Source organism: Bos grunniens, chromosome 20 (genome assembly GCF_055505025.1).
Source record: "Bos grunniens cultivar Pamir isolate PY7600 chromosome 20, Bosgru_T2T1.0, whole genome shotgun sequence".
NCBI classification, from domain to species: domain Eukaryota; kingdom Metazoa; phylum Chordata; class Mammalia; order Artiodactyla; family Bovidae; genus Bos; species Bos grunniens.
Genome location: NC_141184.1, coordinates 42,498,989 through 42,516,536, shown reverse-complemented (window position 1 = coordinate 42,516,536; position 17,548 = coordinate 42,498,989). Strand labels below are relative to the sequence as shown.

The window sequence follows — 17,548 nt, the reverse complement described above, 5'->3', positions numbered from 1 at the left end:
AAATAGTATTTTACCTCTGGCTTCTCTTTGATGTGATGTGTGTGTGTGTGTGTGATGTTGACTTTCTTGTGTGTTTCACTTCTTTAAAAATTGTACTTTTTAATTTGTAAAGTAAAAGTTTGTGGAATTTTGCATGTACTATGTATTTCAGAACTCTTTTACCCCATTTTTTTAGTGGAAAAGTCAAGGCAAATTTTTAGAAACTGATTAATGCAGAACTTCAGTCTTAGGAAGTTATGCATTTGCCCAATAGACAAGTTCTTTAAGTCCTTTACTTGGCAAAACTTTTGGCTAGTAAGTGTAATTTGATTTCATATTAACTTTGTTATTTAATAAAATAATTGCTCAAAGATTTGAAAACCATATATTATATACCAAGCAATTTAACATTCCATGCGTATGTACATGACAAATTTTAAAGATTTTTTGTCACACTTTGAACACTACAATTTTCAATATTTTAAGCCAAAAAAGTTGTTTGAGATGCCAAACATTCATCATCACTTGTGAATATAACAAATTTCATGATTGTGAGGCCAAAAATATTGAAGTAGATTCTTTCTCACAGAATGTATAGAAGATGGAAGCTATAACAATATATAATATTATTTGGGAGTATACTTAAAATATGTTAGCAAGAGACCACTGAAATATATTATGCATTTTATACATGTCAGGTGGACAATTTAATAGAATTTATTTAACTGGGGGTTAGTACAAAAATTCTTTCTGAATGATAAATGAGTAGAATGGAAAAATATGTCACATCCTTACTTCGTAATTTTTAAGCAATTCAGTAGCTGTTTATTGACTATGTAATATTTATAGAATAACTACTTATGGGAAAACAGCTTACAGAGTATATAAAATGAGTTGAAACATCCCTTGTTTCATTTGCTTTTATTGTTCAGTTACCAGAGATTGTACACTGAAGTGGTCTTCTCTCTGTTTTAAGTGTGTTCATTATTTAGATGAATTTTAACACACAAATTACTGATTTGAAGCCTTCAAAATAAAGCATTTGTTCTTACTAGTATTAGGTACATTTCTCTATTTCTTTGTATGGCATATTTTTACCCTTCAAAAAGCATAAATTCATGCAATGGATTTTGTATGCTGAGGAAATGAGCTACATGGTAATAAAAACTAGAATACTTCTATCTGTGCTCAAAATGCAGAGATAACTACATTTGTACTTATTGAAGCATGTAAGATATTACGGATTTGCTAAGACAGACAAAAAAGAGAGAGAGCAAACAAAAGATTGATGAGAAATTATAAAAATATATATGGGACTGTTACTAGCAGTATGTTAGTTTTTAAATGAAATAGTCCCTAAACCTCTCCCAAAAACACAATGTTAGGGAAATATCATTTAAATTAATTCACAGGAGCTATACAGAATTGATAGAATATTCCAATTAGTCTGACTTTTTTCACCTTCATTCTCTACACATAAAAAGACACATAGCCACTTAATAATTTTCTTGATTTTTGTTATACCTGTATACTAGACAATAAAAATAAATTAAGATTTTTATTAAAAATAACTATAAATATTTAATTTTATGGGGAAAAGTTCGGAAGAATATTAAACATATTTCATTAAATCAATATCTTAGTGCTAACTTCATGAAAATAAGTCCTGACTTAATGAAATAAGGGTGTATTAAGCAGAAGATAGTCTTCACACAACCATCATTAAAATAAGGTTTAAAGATCCATCATACAATATGTGTTTGTTTTTATTTTCTTCATTTCTGTATTTTAGTAGTTGCACAATTTGTATATATTGTCTACATTTACAGTCATTTGAAATTTGTAAAAGAGGAATAATGATCTTAAATTGCTTAATTTTAATTAATTTCATTTTTTTCTGTAGTACTAATCCATTCAACTCTCTTCTTAACAGGGTCATTTTCAATATTCATTCGTAATTTTATTTTCCCAATGTGTAAGCTACTTCTTATTAACGTAAATTATGCAAATGGGGATTATGCTTGCTCTTTCATTTCTCTAGGGCCCTGTCCAATAATTAGATGTTCTGTTACACTATGCAGTCCTCATATAAGTTAAAAAGAGGTACCATTTTTTCCTAAGGAGTTTTAAAATGTGAAGATTTGGGTATATTCAATTAACAAAATGTAACCTATCATAAGCATTTTTGTTTCTGACCTATTTCCATTTATGAGATTATATTGAGTTTAAATTCCAAGGAAAATGAGTGATCTTAGAAGAAATGCTTCATCTCAGTTGGGTACTCATTAACATTGACCCAATTATGCAAATTCATTGTTAGAGGAGTAACCTCTGTGGGAGAAAAAACAAATTTTGCTGAGCAAAACTCTGTACCACTAGACATTGTGCTTCCATTTTCAAGGTTTGTACTTTCATAGTTTACACAGTAACTGTTTCTTATCATTGTTTCCTACCAAAAATCTTCAAAGAATTCATATTATTATATTACTTTTCCCATGTTTTCTTCATAATTCATAATGTCTGCTTTTTCTCAGGCTAGCAAGGCTAACAAAGAACAATTTATGCATGAAGAAATACTTTTTCTAAATTTTGGGGTATAAGGAATTAAAATCCTGTGTAAAAATATGTACGATAGGAAATGGCTGATATATTTTACAGTATCAAAGAAATGAAACAAATTCCTACAATCTAGTCAAGCTAGACTTCGATAGTGATAGTCAAGTTTATCTTAGTCAAGATAAAACATAGTTAGAAAACATGACAATTTTTTTACGACAGCAATGGCTAAAATTTATTTCTTTTTCATTATATATAAGGAGAAACATATATATATTAATTAATATATATATGTTTGTTAAAGAACTACATGGATATGCTCAAAATAAGACGTGCAGAGTCAGCTGTGTATTTTTAGCGACAATGATGACTAACACAGTCTATTCCATAACTATACTTCTGTAAGTATGTAGTTGTTCTGACTATGTAAGTACTATTTAGTTCACTGTGCAGTCATGTGGTAAGAGATAACCTTCTCTATAGCTGCAATGATAGGATATCTGTACAACTTCAAAAAGAATGCTCAAATAGATGCACATACTTTTTTAAAGTTTCAATTCCACATGTAGGGAAATGGAGTTAGCTTTAAATATCTCTAAGTTCCCCTAATATGTGGGGAGGAGAGAGAGGGAAGAAGCACAGTGTAGCTATGACAAATATGTCCTTCAGGAAATCAGATTTTGCACCAGGTGGTAATTTGCATGTGTAACTATGGAAAGAAAACCAGTTTACCCAATACAGCAGGTCAGATCTCTTTCTGTCTCAAAGTTTCAGTGAAGAGACTTTTTTGAGAAGATGAACCAAGAAGGCTATAAAGGAAAAAAAAAAAAAGTAGGAAAGTACCTGGGAAGTGAAGATTCATCTTCAATTTAAAACATTTTACCTGTGATGGATTCATTTTGATATTTGGCAAAACTAATACAATTATGTAAAGTTTAAAAATAAAATAAAATTTAAAAAAAAACATTTTTGAGGAGATGAGAAATTTTATTATTTCTAAATATGTGGAGTATAATCAATGTAGAAGTTAGCAATTCTGAAGAAAGCATAATCTAGTAGTTATAGTAATTTGACATTCCTGAGACATCCAAGAGGATTTGCAGTTGGCTGTTATTACAGATGTCTTTGCTTTTAAATTTTAATTTTGACATTAATTCGTTTTTTTCAGTGTTTAACAAAAATGTCCACTCATAGATTAAGAGCTCTGAACTAATTATTTAGGCTCCTGAAGAAGAAAAGAAGATCAGATTAATATCAAAAGACACATCTTTTGATACTAGGAAAAAGTCAGTAAGAAAAGCTGTTGATATATGTCTGTTGGAAAGCATGAGGGATCAGAGGTGAGGGACCTGAGGCATAAGAATATGTCTCCTTTGGAAAGGTAACATTTAAACTGAAATTCAGCAGCATGGTCACGGTCTTTGGAAACCTGAGAAACGAGGGGAAAATATAAGATATTTTGGTGGTAAGAGGGAAAAACATAGGTACTAAGAATAAAGAAGTACATAACCATAGCTGAAGTCTTCAGATAGGGTTACAATCCTCTAAAAAATATTAAACAGAATCTACAGTTTCCTACCCAGTAATTTTCACTGGCTTAGGTATAGAAAGTGGCTGTTTTGATTATTCAGAAATTGACATTTTGCAGAAAAAAGACAGTGGAAAAACACAGCCCTTAATAAATGGAGATGTGTGGAGAGTAGAGGTTGAGAGGTTGTTAAGATGCTAGAAATGAGGAGAAGGTACAGGTGGAATAGCCAAATAGAGTGGGCACTGAAGAGAAGGAATTTTTTTTTTTTTGCTGTGCCTAGAAAAATAACTATCTGAAAGTGGCAAAGGAGACCTGAGAAAAAGAGGGCATCGTCATCAAAATCTAAGGCTTATGAAAGAACTGAATCAACTCTATTTGAGAAAGTTACCAGAGAAGCTGAGTCTTTAAGGAGACGATGAGGTGCAGTCATACATCTCAGGAAAAGTAGAGAGGACGAATTCTATAATGAGGCTGAGGGTATGAGAGAATTCATGGATAGTGTAGGAGTTTGGAAGTAACAGTGGAAAGAAGAAAGCACCACCCCCCCCAAAAAAAAAAAAAAAAAAAAAACACTCAAGAGCATGAGGATCTGATAATAGGTAAGGGAAACTGAGGAGGAGGTAACTGCATTTTGACTATGGACACAGACTGATAAGGATGAGAGGCCAATTGGTTGACTTTTCTGAAGGTTATGGGCTGGCCATTCAAATAAGATCCTGGTTAGAGTAGGAACTGATAAAATTACTCCAATGACTATAGTCATTGTCAGTGTTCAAAAAGACCTCTGTGAAGCCTACTCTTCTCTCATATACCAGATGAAACCTTCTGCACTTTGCCTAAAGCATGGTAGGCTAACCTGGATAACTTTCAAGTTAAGAATTACAAAAGGTGCAAAAGGACTCTTAAAATTCTTATTTTACTATTGATTAGGACTACCACATATTGAATTCTGGATATATGTTAGGTGTGAAATGAACTGAGTAGCTAATTATTTGTGTTCTTATATTCTTTGTCAACATGACATGGAGATTCTCCCATCTTAAAAGATGTGACAGGTTATGCAAGTACAAATATATAAAGATAAACCAAAGAACCTGACCTTATTTTAATACCTTAAAAATAAGAATGTTCTGTGTCAAAAGAGCCTCTTCTGGCCCATTTGATTTTCTTAACGTTACAATAATAAGAATTCTGAAAGCATATTTGAAACCTTCAATTGATAACTGAGATCACAGAAGCAACCTAACCTCTAAATGATTCCCATCTGTGAAACCAAAAAGAAGAGATCAATATATCCCATGAGAAGTCTTGAATTACTCTTGATGATTTTTTGGTTAAGTAAACCATAGTAAAGTAAATCAAATACTTAAGGATAGGTTAAGACTCACTGATTTCATAGATGATTATTAGATTGAGAGGACCCTGAATTCAACTTATCAAGTATGAATGTGGAAGCTCTGTGGAATTACTCCGCTAATTTATGGATATATGCATAGAGCACAGTCTACGATTTGACCTTTTTAAGAGCAGAGTGGATTATGCATTGCTCCTGGGGAAAATATTACAAAAAATTATACTTCTGGTGGACAATTATGCAAATATTAGGGCAGGATTTGGTATTCTGAATCAACTTATCTTAATCAAATATTCTTCCAGCTATTCTCTCTAGAGTTATTAGACTCCAACTAGACAGAATTCTAGAATGATAATATTATAAAAAAGAATTCAGTGAGTATTTGTAACCAGCTCATTCCTCACCTTGAAGTCATATGAACAACATAATGTTCTGATCTGGGCAAATGTAAAGCACAGTAGTCTTCCACTGACTTATTTTGTAGTTTAGTTTGGTGAAAATAAAATTAAAGCACTACCTTTAAAATGTATTTTGATTATTTTTTATTCTGCTGACTCATAAGTACCACTTTAAACATATTGCTAGTGGGTCAGAATGGTCTGTCTTTCTGTTACCCACAACTCTGGAAATCAAATCAGTTTCAAATTCAGATTACTTGGATGGTAGCAAATAATGATTATTTTTTTTAATTCCTATCTTAAAAGACAAAAACAAAAACTTTACACTCTCAAAGTCACAGAAGGTTACTTTTGCTGTTATTATTAACTCTGCAAAATTCTCATTCATTCATTTAACAATTCACTGAGTAGCATCTATAGTGTTGTTTTTGTGTTTTCTGGCTTTCATGCAGTGGCACTAAGAATAAATTTAGATAGGAATTTATCACTTTAGAATGTCTACCTCATAGATGGAAAAAAACTGAAAATATTAATCATTGATGTTAGCCACTTGTTCAAGAAGTTGAGTAAAGTTTTCACTGAGACTTACCCTACAAGCTGTGCTGTGCTTAGTCACTCAGTTGTGTCTGACTCTTTGTGACCCCATGGACTGTAGCCCGCCAGACTCCTCTGTCCATGGGGATTCTCCAGGAAAGAACACTGGAGTGGGTTGCCATGCCCTTCTCCAAGGTATTCCCAAACCAAGGATCGAACCCAGGTCTCTTGCATTGCAGGCAGATTCGTTACCACCTGAGTCACCAGGGAAGACCCTTAGACAATAAGAAGTTGTGGCTTTGTCTAAAGTAGACCGGGCTTCCTTCTCTGGTTAGCGTGACTGTCTGCAGACATATGTGCTCCATAAGGAAGCAGTCTTCTCATTACAAATCTTCTGTGAGCAAGGTTTTAACAGGGCCATTAATAATCTACCATGATTCAGCTATCCCACTTCTGGGTATTTATCCAAAGAATATGAAAACCACTAATCTTAAAAGATATATGCATCCTATATTCAAGCAATATTATTTATAATAACCAAGATGTGGAAACAACCTAAGTGGCCATCCATGGATGAATGGATAAAATAGATGTGGTATACAAATACAGTGGGATACTGCTCAACTATCAAAAAGTTGAATTCTTACCATTTGCAACAACATGGATGGACCTTCAGGATATTATGTCAAGTGAAATAAGTCAGATGAAGCAAGGTTAATACCATATTATTTCATTCCTATGTGGAACATAAAAATAAATAAATAAACAAAAAATAACAAAACAAATGAACAAACAAAGCAGACACATAGATACAGAGAAGAATAGGGGTAACCAGAAAGGAAATAGCAGGGGATAGGCAAAATGGGTGGAGAAGGCAATGGCAACCCACTCCAGTACTCTTGCCTGGAAAATCCCATGGACGGAGGGGCCTGGTAGGCTGCAGTCCATGAGGTCGCTAACAGTCGGACACGACTGAGTGACTTCACTTTCACTTTTCACTTTCATGCATTAGAGAAGGAAATGGCAACCCACTCCAGTGTTCTTGCCTGGAGAATCCCAGGGATGGGGAGCCTGGTGGGCTGCCGTCTATGGGGTCGCAGAGTCAGATACGACTGAAGCAACTTAGCAGTAGCAGCAGGCAAAATGCATAAAGGTGATAAACTTTATGGTGATGGATGGAAACCAAATTTTGGGGATAGACATGCTGTAATCTATACAGAAGTAGACATAAAATGTCATATATATGAAACATATGTTACTAACCAGTGTTATCTCAATAAAAAATAAATATTAAATAAATAAATAACTATCTCAGCAACTGTTCACATGTGAAGTTTATACCTGCTGAGGTGTATTAATTATAAGAGCTCAGTTCAGTTCAGTTCAGTCTTTCAGCCATGTTCGACTCATTGCAACCCCATGAATCGCAGCACGCCAGGCCTCACTGTCCGTTACCAACTCCTGGAGTTCACTCAGACTCATGTCCATCGAGTTGATGATGCCATCCAGCCATCTCATCCTCTGTAGTCCCCTTCTCCTCCTGCCCCCAATCCCTCCCAGCATCAGGGTCTTTTCCAATGAGTTAACTCTTTGCATGAGGTAGCCAAAGTATTGGAGTTTCAGCTTCAGCATCAGTCCTTCCAATGAACACCCAGGACTGATCTCCTTTAGGATGGTCTGGTTGAACCTCCTTGCAGTCCAAGGGACTCTCAAGAGTCTTCTCCAACACCACAGTTCAAAAGCATCAATTCTTCGGCACTCAGCTTTCTTCACAGTCCAACTCTCACATCCATACATGACCACTGGAAAAACCATAGCCTTGACTAGATGGACCTTTGTTGTCAAAGTAATATCTCTGCTTTTTAATATGCTGTCTAGGTTAGTCATAACCTTCCTTCCAAGGAGTAAGTGTCTTTTAATTTCATGGCTGCAATCACCATCTGCGGTGATTTTGGAGCCCAACAGACAATCAAATTGGGCCCAGCCAACTACACACAGTCCTGTATACATCAAAAGTAATACTGCATACATTATGGTGGTTTTTTTAATCAGGTAGATAAATCAGGATGGAGCTACATGGATTTGACTATTTTTAATTAGCCTCTTTTATTAACTGGTGTCAAAATAGCCAAATTTCTATGTTTCTTCCCATGTTAGGTTTTCAGATAGCTCCAAAATGTGAGATCACTTTAGAACACACAATGTTAAATGTCAAAAAGGGAGACAGTTTATGAAATTAATTCTGTGAGCACTATATAATAGAGTTAGTATATAAATCTAGCACAGATAGTCTACTGAAATTGGTAGTATTCTTAACTTTAAAAAAAATTGATTATAAGAATTGATTTTATTTTGGTCAACAGATTTTCCACATGACATATGATCTTGCCAGTGCTGTGGTGAGAATTTTTAACCTCATTGGCATGATGCTGCTCCTGTGCCACTGGGATGGCTGTCTTCAGTTCCTGGTACCACTGCTGCAGGACTTCCCACCAGATTGCTGGGTGTCTCTAAATGAGATGGTTGTAAGTAATTCATATTACTTTATAATGTGTTTTCTACATTTTGCCAAAAAAGTTCTAAATATTTATGTTAGAGTGATCTAATTATCCTCCTTAACTGGTAAGATAAAATTTTGCTTCTGTGGATATAAAATCAGATGTTATGTTCCTGTTTCTACAGCTAAATTTTATTTCCAGGAAATGTTCCATGGGGTGGGGGTGGGAGTAGTGGTGTATATGTTATAGCACCTATTTTTAGATCTTACTCTGTGTATACTGAGACATTTTATTTCAAAGGTACACATCCAAACACACACACACACACCCCTAAATCATAGTCCTATGTTCTTTTAAAAATGCCTATTACTTAGAATAACTTCTTCTCCCTTTCAACATGATTTTAATGTTTACTGTGCTCAAGACATGTAATTTTAAGTGTGGTTAAACATGAAGACATATTACATGAGTATGAAAGCAAATGAGATATGTATGACATGCAATGCTATTTCAGATAGTACTTCCATCTAGTGAAAATATCATGAAAAGATATCCCTATAAACTTTACCATAGAAAGATGTAAATATAAAATAAAAATCTGTGAAATAGAAGTTTGATTTCCAAAGTTAAGTGTACTTAACTTTATTTTAATTATAAGAGCATACATTTTGATATAAATACATAATTCTGCACTCACAAAGAACTGAAACAATGGTGAATATTTTTATGATATATATTCACAAAGATTTGTTTTCTCCTTAAGTTCTTATATTTTCTTTTTATATTATATTACATTTAATAAAGTATTAGTTAACTGTGCATTAGAATTGCCTTCTCTTGTGTTTCACATTTTATAAGAGGCAAATTTTATGAGACTTTCACAAAATTTTAACTTTGGCGTAAGTCAAATACCCTCCTCTTTCCCAGACTGTTCTGTTATTAACCATAGTTTATTATTGTGGAAATGACACTGACATCTTAATATACATTTTTATCTCCTAAAAACTGAAGCTCAGGCTTTGTGTTTGAAGGCTAGAGGGGTTTATAGCACGTGTTAAGAAGAATGTCTTTTCTTCTATCTTTTGTGTCTTATTCCTATGTGTTTTCCTCCCTACTTTCTTCCCTCCCTTCCTTGCTCCATTCTTTATTCTTTTCACTCTTTTCTTTGAGACTTAGTGTCCACCTGGATCTGTCCTTCATTTCATTTATATTTGCTTAAAGGTCTCTGCCTTACAGAAGCCTTCCTTCCCTCACCACCCTAATATATTACTCAATTGGTTTATATTTTATCTTTAAAGAATTTAACAGCAGACACACAAACACACATGAGCCAGCACAAACACACATACATCTGTCACTTATTATTTGTCTGTTTCCCCCACTGGAACGTAAATGCTAATGCCATTAGGTCAACGAATTTGTCTGGATTTTGTTCTATACTTTATTTCCTGTGCCTTGAACAGTGCCAGACACAATAATTTGTTATAACCTAATTACTTATCATCAAAAATTTGAGAAATGTTCTAGATGTTAACTTCTGATATCTAAAAAATAAATCAAGGAGTTTGATCAACTCACTTTTTAAATCTGTGTTTTCTCATTGATTATTGATGTCACTTTTCTTATCACTGAAGAAGCAAAACATAAAGACAATACAGAGAGAGTAGGGGGTGAGGAAAAAAACAGAAGCTCATATAAACTCACTACTGACTGAATGAATAGTTATAAAAAGCACTAAATAACACTGCTGCCAAAATATGATTCATCACTGATGCCAACTAATATTTAAGTTTGCAAATAATTTTCATTTTAAATTCTCTCTAGGTATCTTCCAAAAATAGAAATTGTCATTACTAATAGAGTAAAGGGATTATTTTTAGGTATCCATAAATGGAATATAATTGTATAATTATAATGTTAGGAAATATACTGCTTAATATGTGTAGTGGTAAGCACATTTAATGAAGAAAAATTGTAATGTCTTACTCGTTTTTCTTTAAACACCACTGGATGTACTATTTGGGTCTGTGTGTGTATTTAATCTATCAGAGTCAAACTTGTTACATTATGATGTTGAACAAAATACTTTTCCTGGGACATCCCTGGTGGCTCATTGGCTAAGACAGTGAGCTTTTACTGTCAGAGGCCTGGGTTCTATCCCTTGTCGTGGAACTAGATCCCACATGGTGCAACTCAACCTGATGCAGCCAAATAAATAAATTATTAAAATTTTAAAAATTCTCTCCTTCATTTGCAATATGCCTCTTCTAATTTTTTTTTTCTTTTTGGCTACAGTTTTGCTACAAAATTGGCTCCTGTTTTCTTTCATATTTATTTATTGTATTTTCCATGTCTAACTCTAATGTAGAACATAGAAAATAATTGTCTTATGTTCAACTATAAAGACCAGAAATTTTTTCTATATTGTGAATATAAATGATAGATAACAACCATAAAATATAATTCTTAGTCAATAGGGAATCTCAACAGTGTCATTTGACCTTGGAAATATGAAAGATGATGCTATGAACATGCTACACTCAAAATGCCAACAAATTTGGAAAACTCAACAGTGGCCTCAGGACTCGGAAAGGTCAGTTTTCATTCCAGTTCCAAAGAAGGGCAAAGTCAAAGAATGTTCAAACTACTGCACAATTGCACTCATGCTAGCAAAGTAGTGTGTGAAATTCTCCAAGTTAGGTTTCAACAGTATGTGAACCAAGATCTTCCAGATGTTCAAGCTGGATTTAGAAAAGGCAGAGGAACCACAGATCAAATTGCCATTATCCTTTGGATCATTGGAAAAGCAAGAAAATTCCAGAAAAATACCTACTTCTGCATCCTTGACTACTCCAAAGCCTTTAACTCTGTGGATCACAACAAACTGTGGAAAATTCTTACAGAGATGGAAATACCAGACCACCTGACCTGCCTCCTAAGAAATCTGTATGCAGATCAAGAAGCAACAGTTAGAACTGGACATGGAACAACAGACTGGTTCCAAATTGGGAAAAGAGTACATCAAGGCTGTATATTGTCACCCTGTATATTTAACTTGTATGCAGAGTACATTATGCGAATGCTGTGCTGGAGGAAGCACAAGCTGGAATCAAAATTGCTGGAAGAAATACCAATAATCTCACATATGCAGTTGACACCACACTTATGGCAGAAAGAGAACTCAAGAGCCTCTCAATGAAGGTGAAATAGGAGAGTGAAAAAGCTGGCTTAAAATTCAACATGTAAAAAGCTAAGACCATGGCATCCGGTCCCATTGCTTAATGGCAAATAGATGGGAAAACAATGGAAACATTGATATATTTATTTTCTTGGGCTCCAGAATCACTGCCGATGGTGACTGCAGCCATAAAATGAAAAGATATTTGCTCCTTGGAAGAAAATCTATGAGAAACCTAAACAGCATATTAAAAATCAGAGACATTACTTTGCTGACAAAGGTCCATATAGTCAAAGCTATGGTTTTTCTAGTAGTCGTGTATGGATGTGAGAGCTGGAGCATAAAGAAGACTGAGTGCTGAAGAATTGATGCTTTTGAACTGTGGTGTTAGAGAAGACTCTTGAGAGTCCCTTGGACTGCAAGGAGATCTAACCAGTCAAATCTAAAGGAAATCAACCTTGAATATGCATTGGAAGGACTAATACTAAAGCTGAAGATCCAATTCTTTGAACACCTGATGCAAAGAGCTGACTCATTAGAAAAGCCCCTGATGCTGAGAAAGATTGAAGGCAGGAGGAGAAGGGGACAACAGAGAACAAGATGTTTTGATGGCATCACTGACTTAGTGGAGATGAGTTGGAGCAAGCTCTGGGAGATGGTTAAGGACAGGGAAGCCTGTTGTGCTGCAGTCTGGGGGTCGCAAAGAGTTGGACATGACTGAGAGGCTGAACAACAACAATGTTAAAGTTCTCAAAAAATTTTTAGCAAAACAAAGTATATTTATGTACAAAGAAAGTTATAAAGAAGTGAAAAGCCATTGTAAGAAAAAAGCACCCTATGTTTACATCATCATGCTTATAGTATACAAGCCCTAGCACTTTGAGAAATGCTATTTTATGTATTTCTTGCAGCGTAAGAATGAGGTAAACACTGTTCTCCATTTTGCAGTTCAGAAAACTGAAATCTTTAGCGATTAAATCAGTCATTCTCACACCTTTAGTAGATTATAAAATCAAGGTTAGACTGCATATCTATTTGACTCTGTAGTTTCTGTTTTAAACCACATTTTAATACCTGATGTTATATAGATTATAGAAAATAGGAAAGAGAAGTTCCAAGAAAAAGAGACCTATAGTCACAGCACACCAATTAAAGTAAAAAGTCATTTAAAAATCAGTATTTGAACTCATGACAATAAAAAGTGGCAAGACTGATAAGAGACATAGCTGTAGAAAAACAGAAGTCAAATTGGGAAGGCCAAAACTGAGAAGCCAGATTAGGAGGATGCAGGACATGACTGGTACTAGTCATTTTGGGGTATGGGGTTAACAGCTGTGCTTTAACATTTGACATTGGTACTAAACAATTTAACATGATGATTATGTAGAATGTTGAGTGAATTCCTTATATCTTCTTTCTTTTTCATGTCATGTTCTTAAATGAATTATATTTTTAAATACTATTTTGAATCCTCTTTAACCACTTTTGCATTTATATCTATGTTCTTATTTACATATGTATAATATATATGTATTAAGTCTTCCTTAAAAACATAAGCATGTATTAATATATCTGTACCCTTCTCTCTATATTTAAATCCTCCTTAATAATGTTTGCAGGCTTCCCAAGTGGCTCAGTGGTAAGAATCTGCCTGCCAAACAGGAGATGCAGGTTGGATCCCTGGGTCTGGAATATCTCCTGGAGAATGAAATGGCAACCCACTCCAGTGTTTTTGCCTGGTAATTCCCATGGACAGAAGAGCCTGGAGGTTACAGTCCATGGGGTCACAAAAGAGTGGGATAAGACTTAGTGAATCAACAACAACAAATAATGTTTGCATCTTAATTTATATCCTTATTTATACATCTCTAGCTACTTATCCATATATGTTCTGTGATGAGAAATTCAGAGGCATTGCCATAACTATACAACATCCCTAACTGGTAATTTGTTCAGTAAATTTAGTGTTACATTAGTCTCTTTTACCCAGTTCCTTTCCAGTCCTTATAAATTCCACTAAAATTATTCCTTAAATGCTATTTTTTAAAAAGCCAACTGCTAAGCATCCTGGGCTACTTGAACTGATGAGGTAAGAGATACTGACTTACAAAAACCAACCTGAACAGGGATTAATCTTGCTGTTCATTTGTAATATTTGCTTTTGTTTCTTTCAAGAAATGTCTCATTTCTTAAAATTCATTCAAGAAATTATTTTTGCTTGAATCAAACAAAAATGTTTGATTTTTGTCTGGATGAAGATCTTTGATTTGCCAGGTCTTAATGTTTGATAAGATTAATTTTGAAAATCTTGTCATTCCCATGATACTTTGTGACTATGTGTTAGGTATATCAGTTATACTAATATTGTAACAGTTGATTTTTAAAGGGATCAGAGGCAATGGGTTTGGGGGTTAAAATATGAAATATTATAAAATATTTATTTGAGAATCTAACTAAAAAAATAAAAATATGTATGATATATTTGAACTTGCATATTAATCATCACATAATTTAGGGAATGATTTTACAGAATAAATAAGAATTTGCAACTAAGAAATACATTCCTATAGCAATGTTTCTCTAATTAAAAGTCTGAAGATTTAATTTCAGAGAGTATACAGGTTTTCTCCTAGAAATCTTGTAAATAAATATATGGACACATGTTGGCAACAGTTTGAAATGTTTCAGTATAAACATATTATGAGTTTAGTATTGCCTGCCCAAAATCAACCTCTAGATTTACTTTTGTAGTTGAAGTGAATTGTGTCATGAGTTGCTATATATAATAATTATAGCATATAGGTTTAATAAATAAGTGATCCATTTATAGTGGGTGAAGGCTAAATGACATAAAATTAGACATACAAATTCATCACCATAGACAAATGGAGAACTAGGTTTGAAAACGAAGTCACTAATCACAACACACATAATTTATGTGTTAAACTACATACTCTAGAAAAACTAGTGCTATAATTGTTTTTTAGTTACTAAGTCCTCTCTGTGTAGCCTTTCCCTTCTCCAGGGGATTTTCCCAACTCAGGGATCAAACACAGGTCTCCTCCATTGTGGGCAGATTCTTTACCAGCTGAACCACACGGGAAGCCCAAGAATACTGGAGTGGATAGCCTATCCCCTCTCCAGTGGATCTTCCCAACCCAGGAATAGAACCAGGGTTTCCTGCATTTCAGGTGGATTCTTTACCAACTGAGCTATCAGGGAAGCCCTTTAAACTACATACTCTAGAAAAACTAGTGCTATAATTGTTGCTGTTTAATTACTAAGTCCTGTCTGACTCTTTTGTGACCCAATAGACTCTAGGCCACCAGGCTCCTCTCTCCATGGAATTTCCCTGGCAAGAATACTGGAGTGGGCTGCCATTTTCTTCTCCAGGGAAACTTCCCCACCCAGGGATTGAACTCACATCTCCTGCATCACAGATGCATTTTCTTCCACCAAGCCACCAGGGAAGCCCTGTGATATATAATAATCAGCGCTATATTTACCTTGTATACAACTATTTGGTTTCAGAAAAATAAAAATTATCCATCACAATAAATTTAAATTGAAATGTGCTTATTAACTTATTTTTTAACATTTTATTTATAAATGTACATCTGTTTCAACTTTATAAGAACTTTAAGGACAAGAAACTTATATCTAGTTCTTGTATTTGAGTAATAATCATAATCAAAATTATTTAAACCAACTCAAAGATCATTCCTTATAATATTTTGTTTTGTTATTTGAGGGGGTCTGTGTATTATTTCATTTTGAGAGATGCTGTTCTAAAGGGCAAGCAATATGCTTTCTAAGTATCTGTGTACTCCACATGTCCTATACCCATCCTGTGCATATTGCTAAATAAATATTAATAGTTTATAACCAAACAGGAAATTAACAACAGCATTTGCAAAGTGTGTGTAAAGGAGTCTATTGCGCATTTTGAATGTTATTCCTTGGAGTTTGTGTTATATAATAATTTGTACATCAAATTATTTCTTAAAAGATAAGTACTCACTTGACCAATTTGTGGGCAATATAATGTACTCAAAAGTCATACAATCCAAATCAATAACCTTTTAGTGCCTTTCACATCTATATAAATAATAATACCTTTAGAGAAAAATTAGGATGCATGAACAATATTAAGATTATAAGAAGGAAAAAAGAGATATAAAGTGTCTGGAAGAGTCTAATTAATAAAATTTATGTGGAGAAAATATGAGATTTGATTGAAAAATCACAATTACTGAAAAATTTTGTTTTCATTTGAAATAATATATTAGGGACAGAGTACAAGAACCAAGAAGCCACACACTGTGCATATTTTCCAGCTCCCTTCCAATTGGGTGGAGCCCTTTGGGAGGGATGGTCCCTAGGCATTGAGTGACAGTATCATTGTTCTTCAGTTGTTCCAACTCTTTGCAACCCCATGGACTACAGCACACCAGGCTTCCCTGTCCTTCACTGTCTACTGGAGTTTGCTCAAACTCGTGTCCATTGAGTTGATGATGACATTCAACCGTCTCATTCTCTATTGTCCCCTTCCCCTTCTACCTTCAATGTTTCACAGTATCAGGGCCTTTTGCAGTGAGTTGGCTCTTCATTTCAGGTTGCCAAAGTATTGAAGCTTCAGCTTCATCAGCAGCATCAGTCCCTCCAATGAATATTCAAGATTGATTTCCTTTGAGCCAGGAACCTTCAACAAAGTTTGGGGATTGAGGCTCTTCAATCACTTCTAGCTCAAAAATTGTAGTAGTCAATACAAATATGTGCTTAGGGGCTACAGTGGAAAGAACTGTTTATTAATTTTTAGAGAATAATTTGAAAAAAAGGAATACATATTATTCATATACAAGCCCCCATATATAAGTTAATATTGAAACTTAGCATGAGTATATTATTATCTCTTGATATTCTAGCAAATGTATAAAGATAAAATAGACTCACTTTTTGTTTTGCAAAGGCCATAAAAGTAATTAGACAGTGATTGATTGAAATAATATAACTAAGAAATGAAACTAAACATCTCAATTAAAAATATATTTATCCTCTCTTGAGGTCTAGCAGTGTATTTTGGATTTGAATTCTATAAATTATAAATTATATTATTAGGTTACTGATTTTCTTTTTCTAAAAGAAGATGTGTTGCCTTAACAGAGTTTTTTAAAGTCCTATCAAAAGGTACCTAATTTGCTGACAAGTCACTATGTAGCTTTACTGATAAAAAAAATACATTCGTAGCTCTAATGAGTTATAATAACAAAGTAGGTCAGCAGACTGCTGAGTGCTCTGATTCTCCTTTGCCATCCTCATTCTGCCTATTAGGAAAGCCAGCATGGTGATTCTTCCCTATGTTATGGAAAGACAGCCTCGTCACAGAAGTGAAGCAATTCACATGCTGTCTTCTTCCTTGTCAGATGTGTATTCTTTTATTGGAACCAACATATGGAAATAACTTATAATGTGATGTTTTGTTTTCAAATGCAATGTACATTTTAGAAAATTTTTAACGTG

General features: G+C 34.0%; 1 protein-coding gene across 1 annotated transcript in view; it reads left to right on the top strand.

The window, feature by feature from the left end:
• Positions 1-17,548, top strand: part of HCN1 (hyperpolarization activated cyclic nucleotide gated potassium channel 1) — a 447,958-nt gene that overhangs the window by 235,999 nt on the left and 194,411 nt on the right. Inside the window, exon 3 of the mRNA XM_086362551.1 lies at positions 8,716-8,877. Coding sequence (XP_086218677.1) covers positions 8,716-8,877 — 162 coding nt within the window. The remainder of the gene's footprint in view (positions 1-8,715; positions 8,878-17,548) is intronic.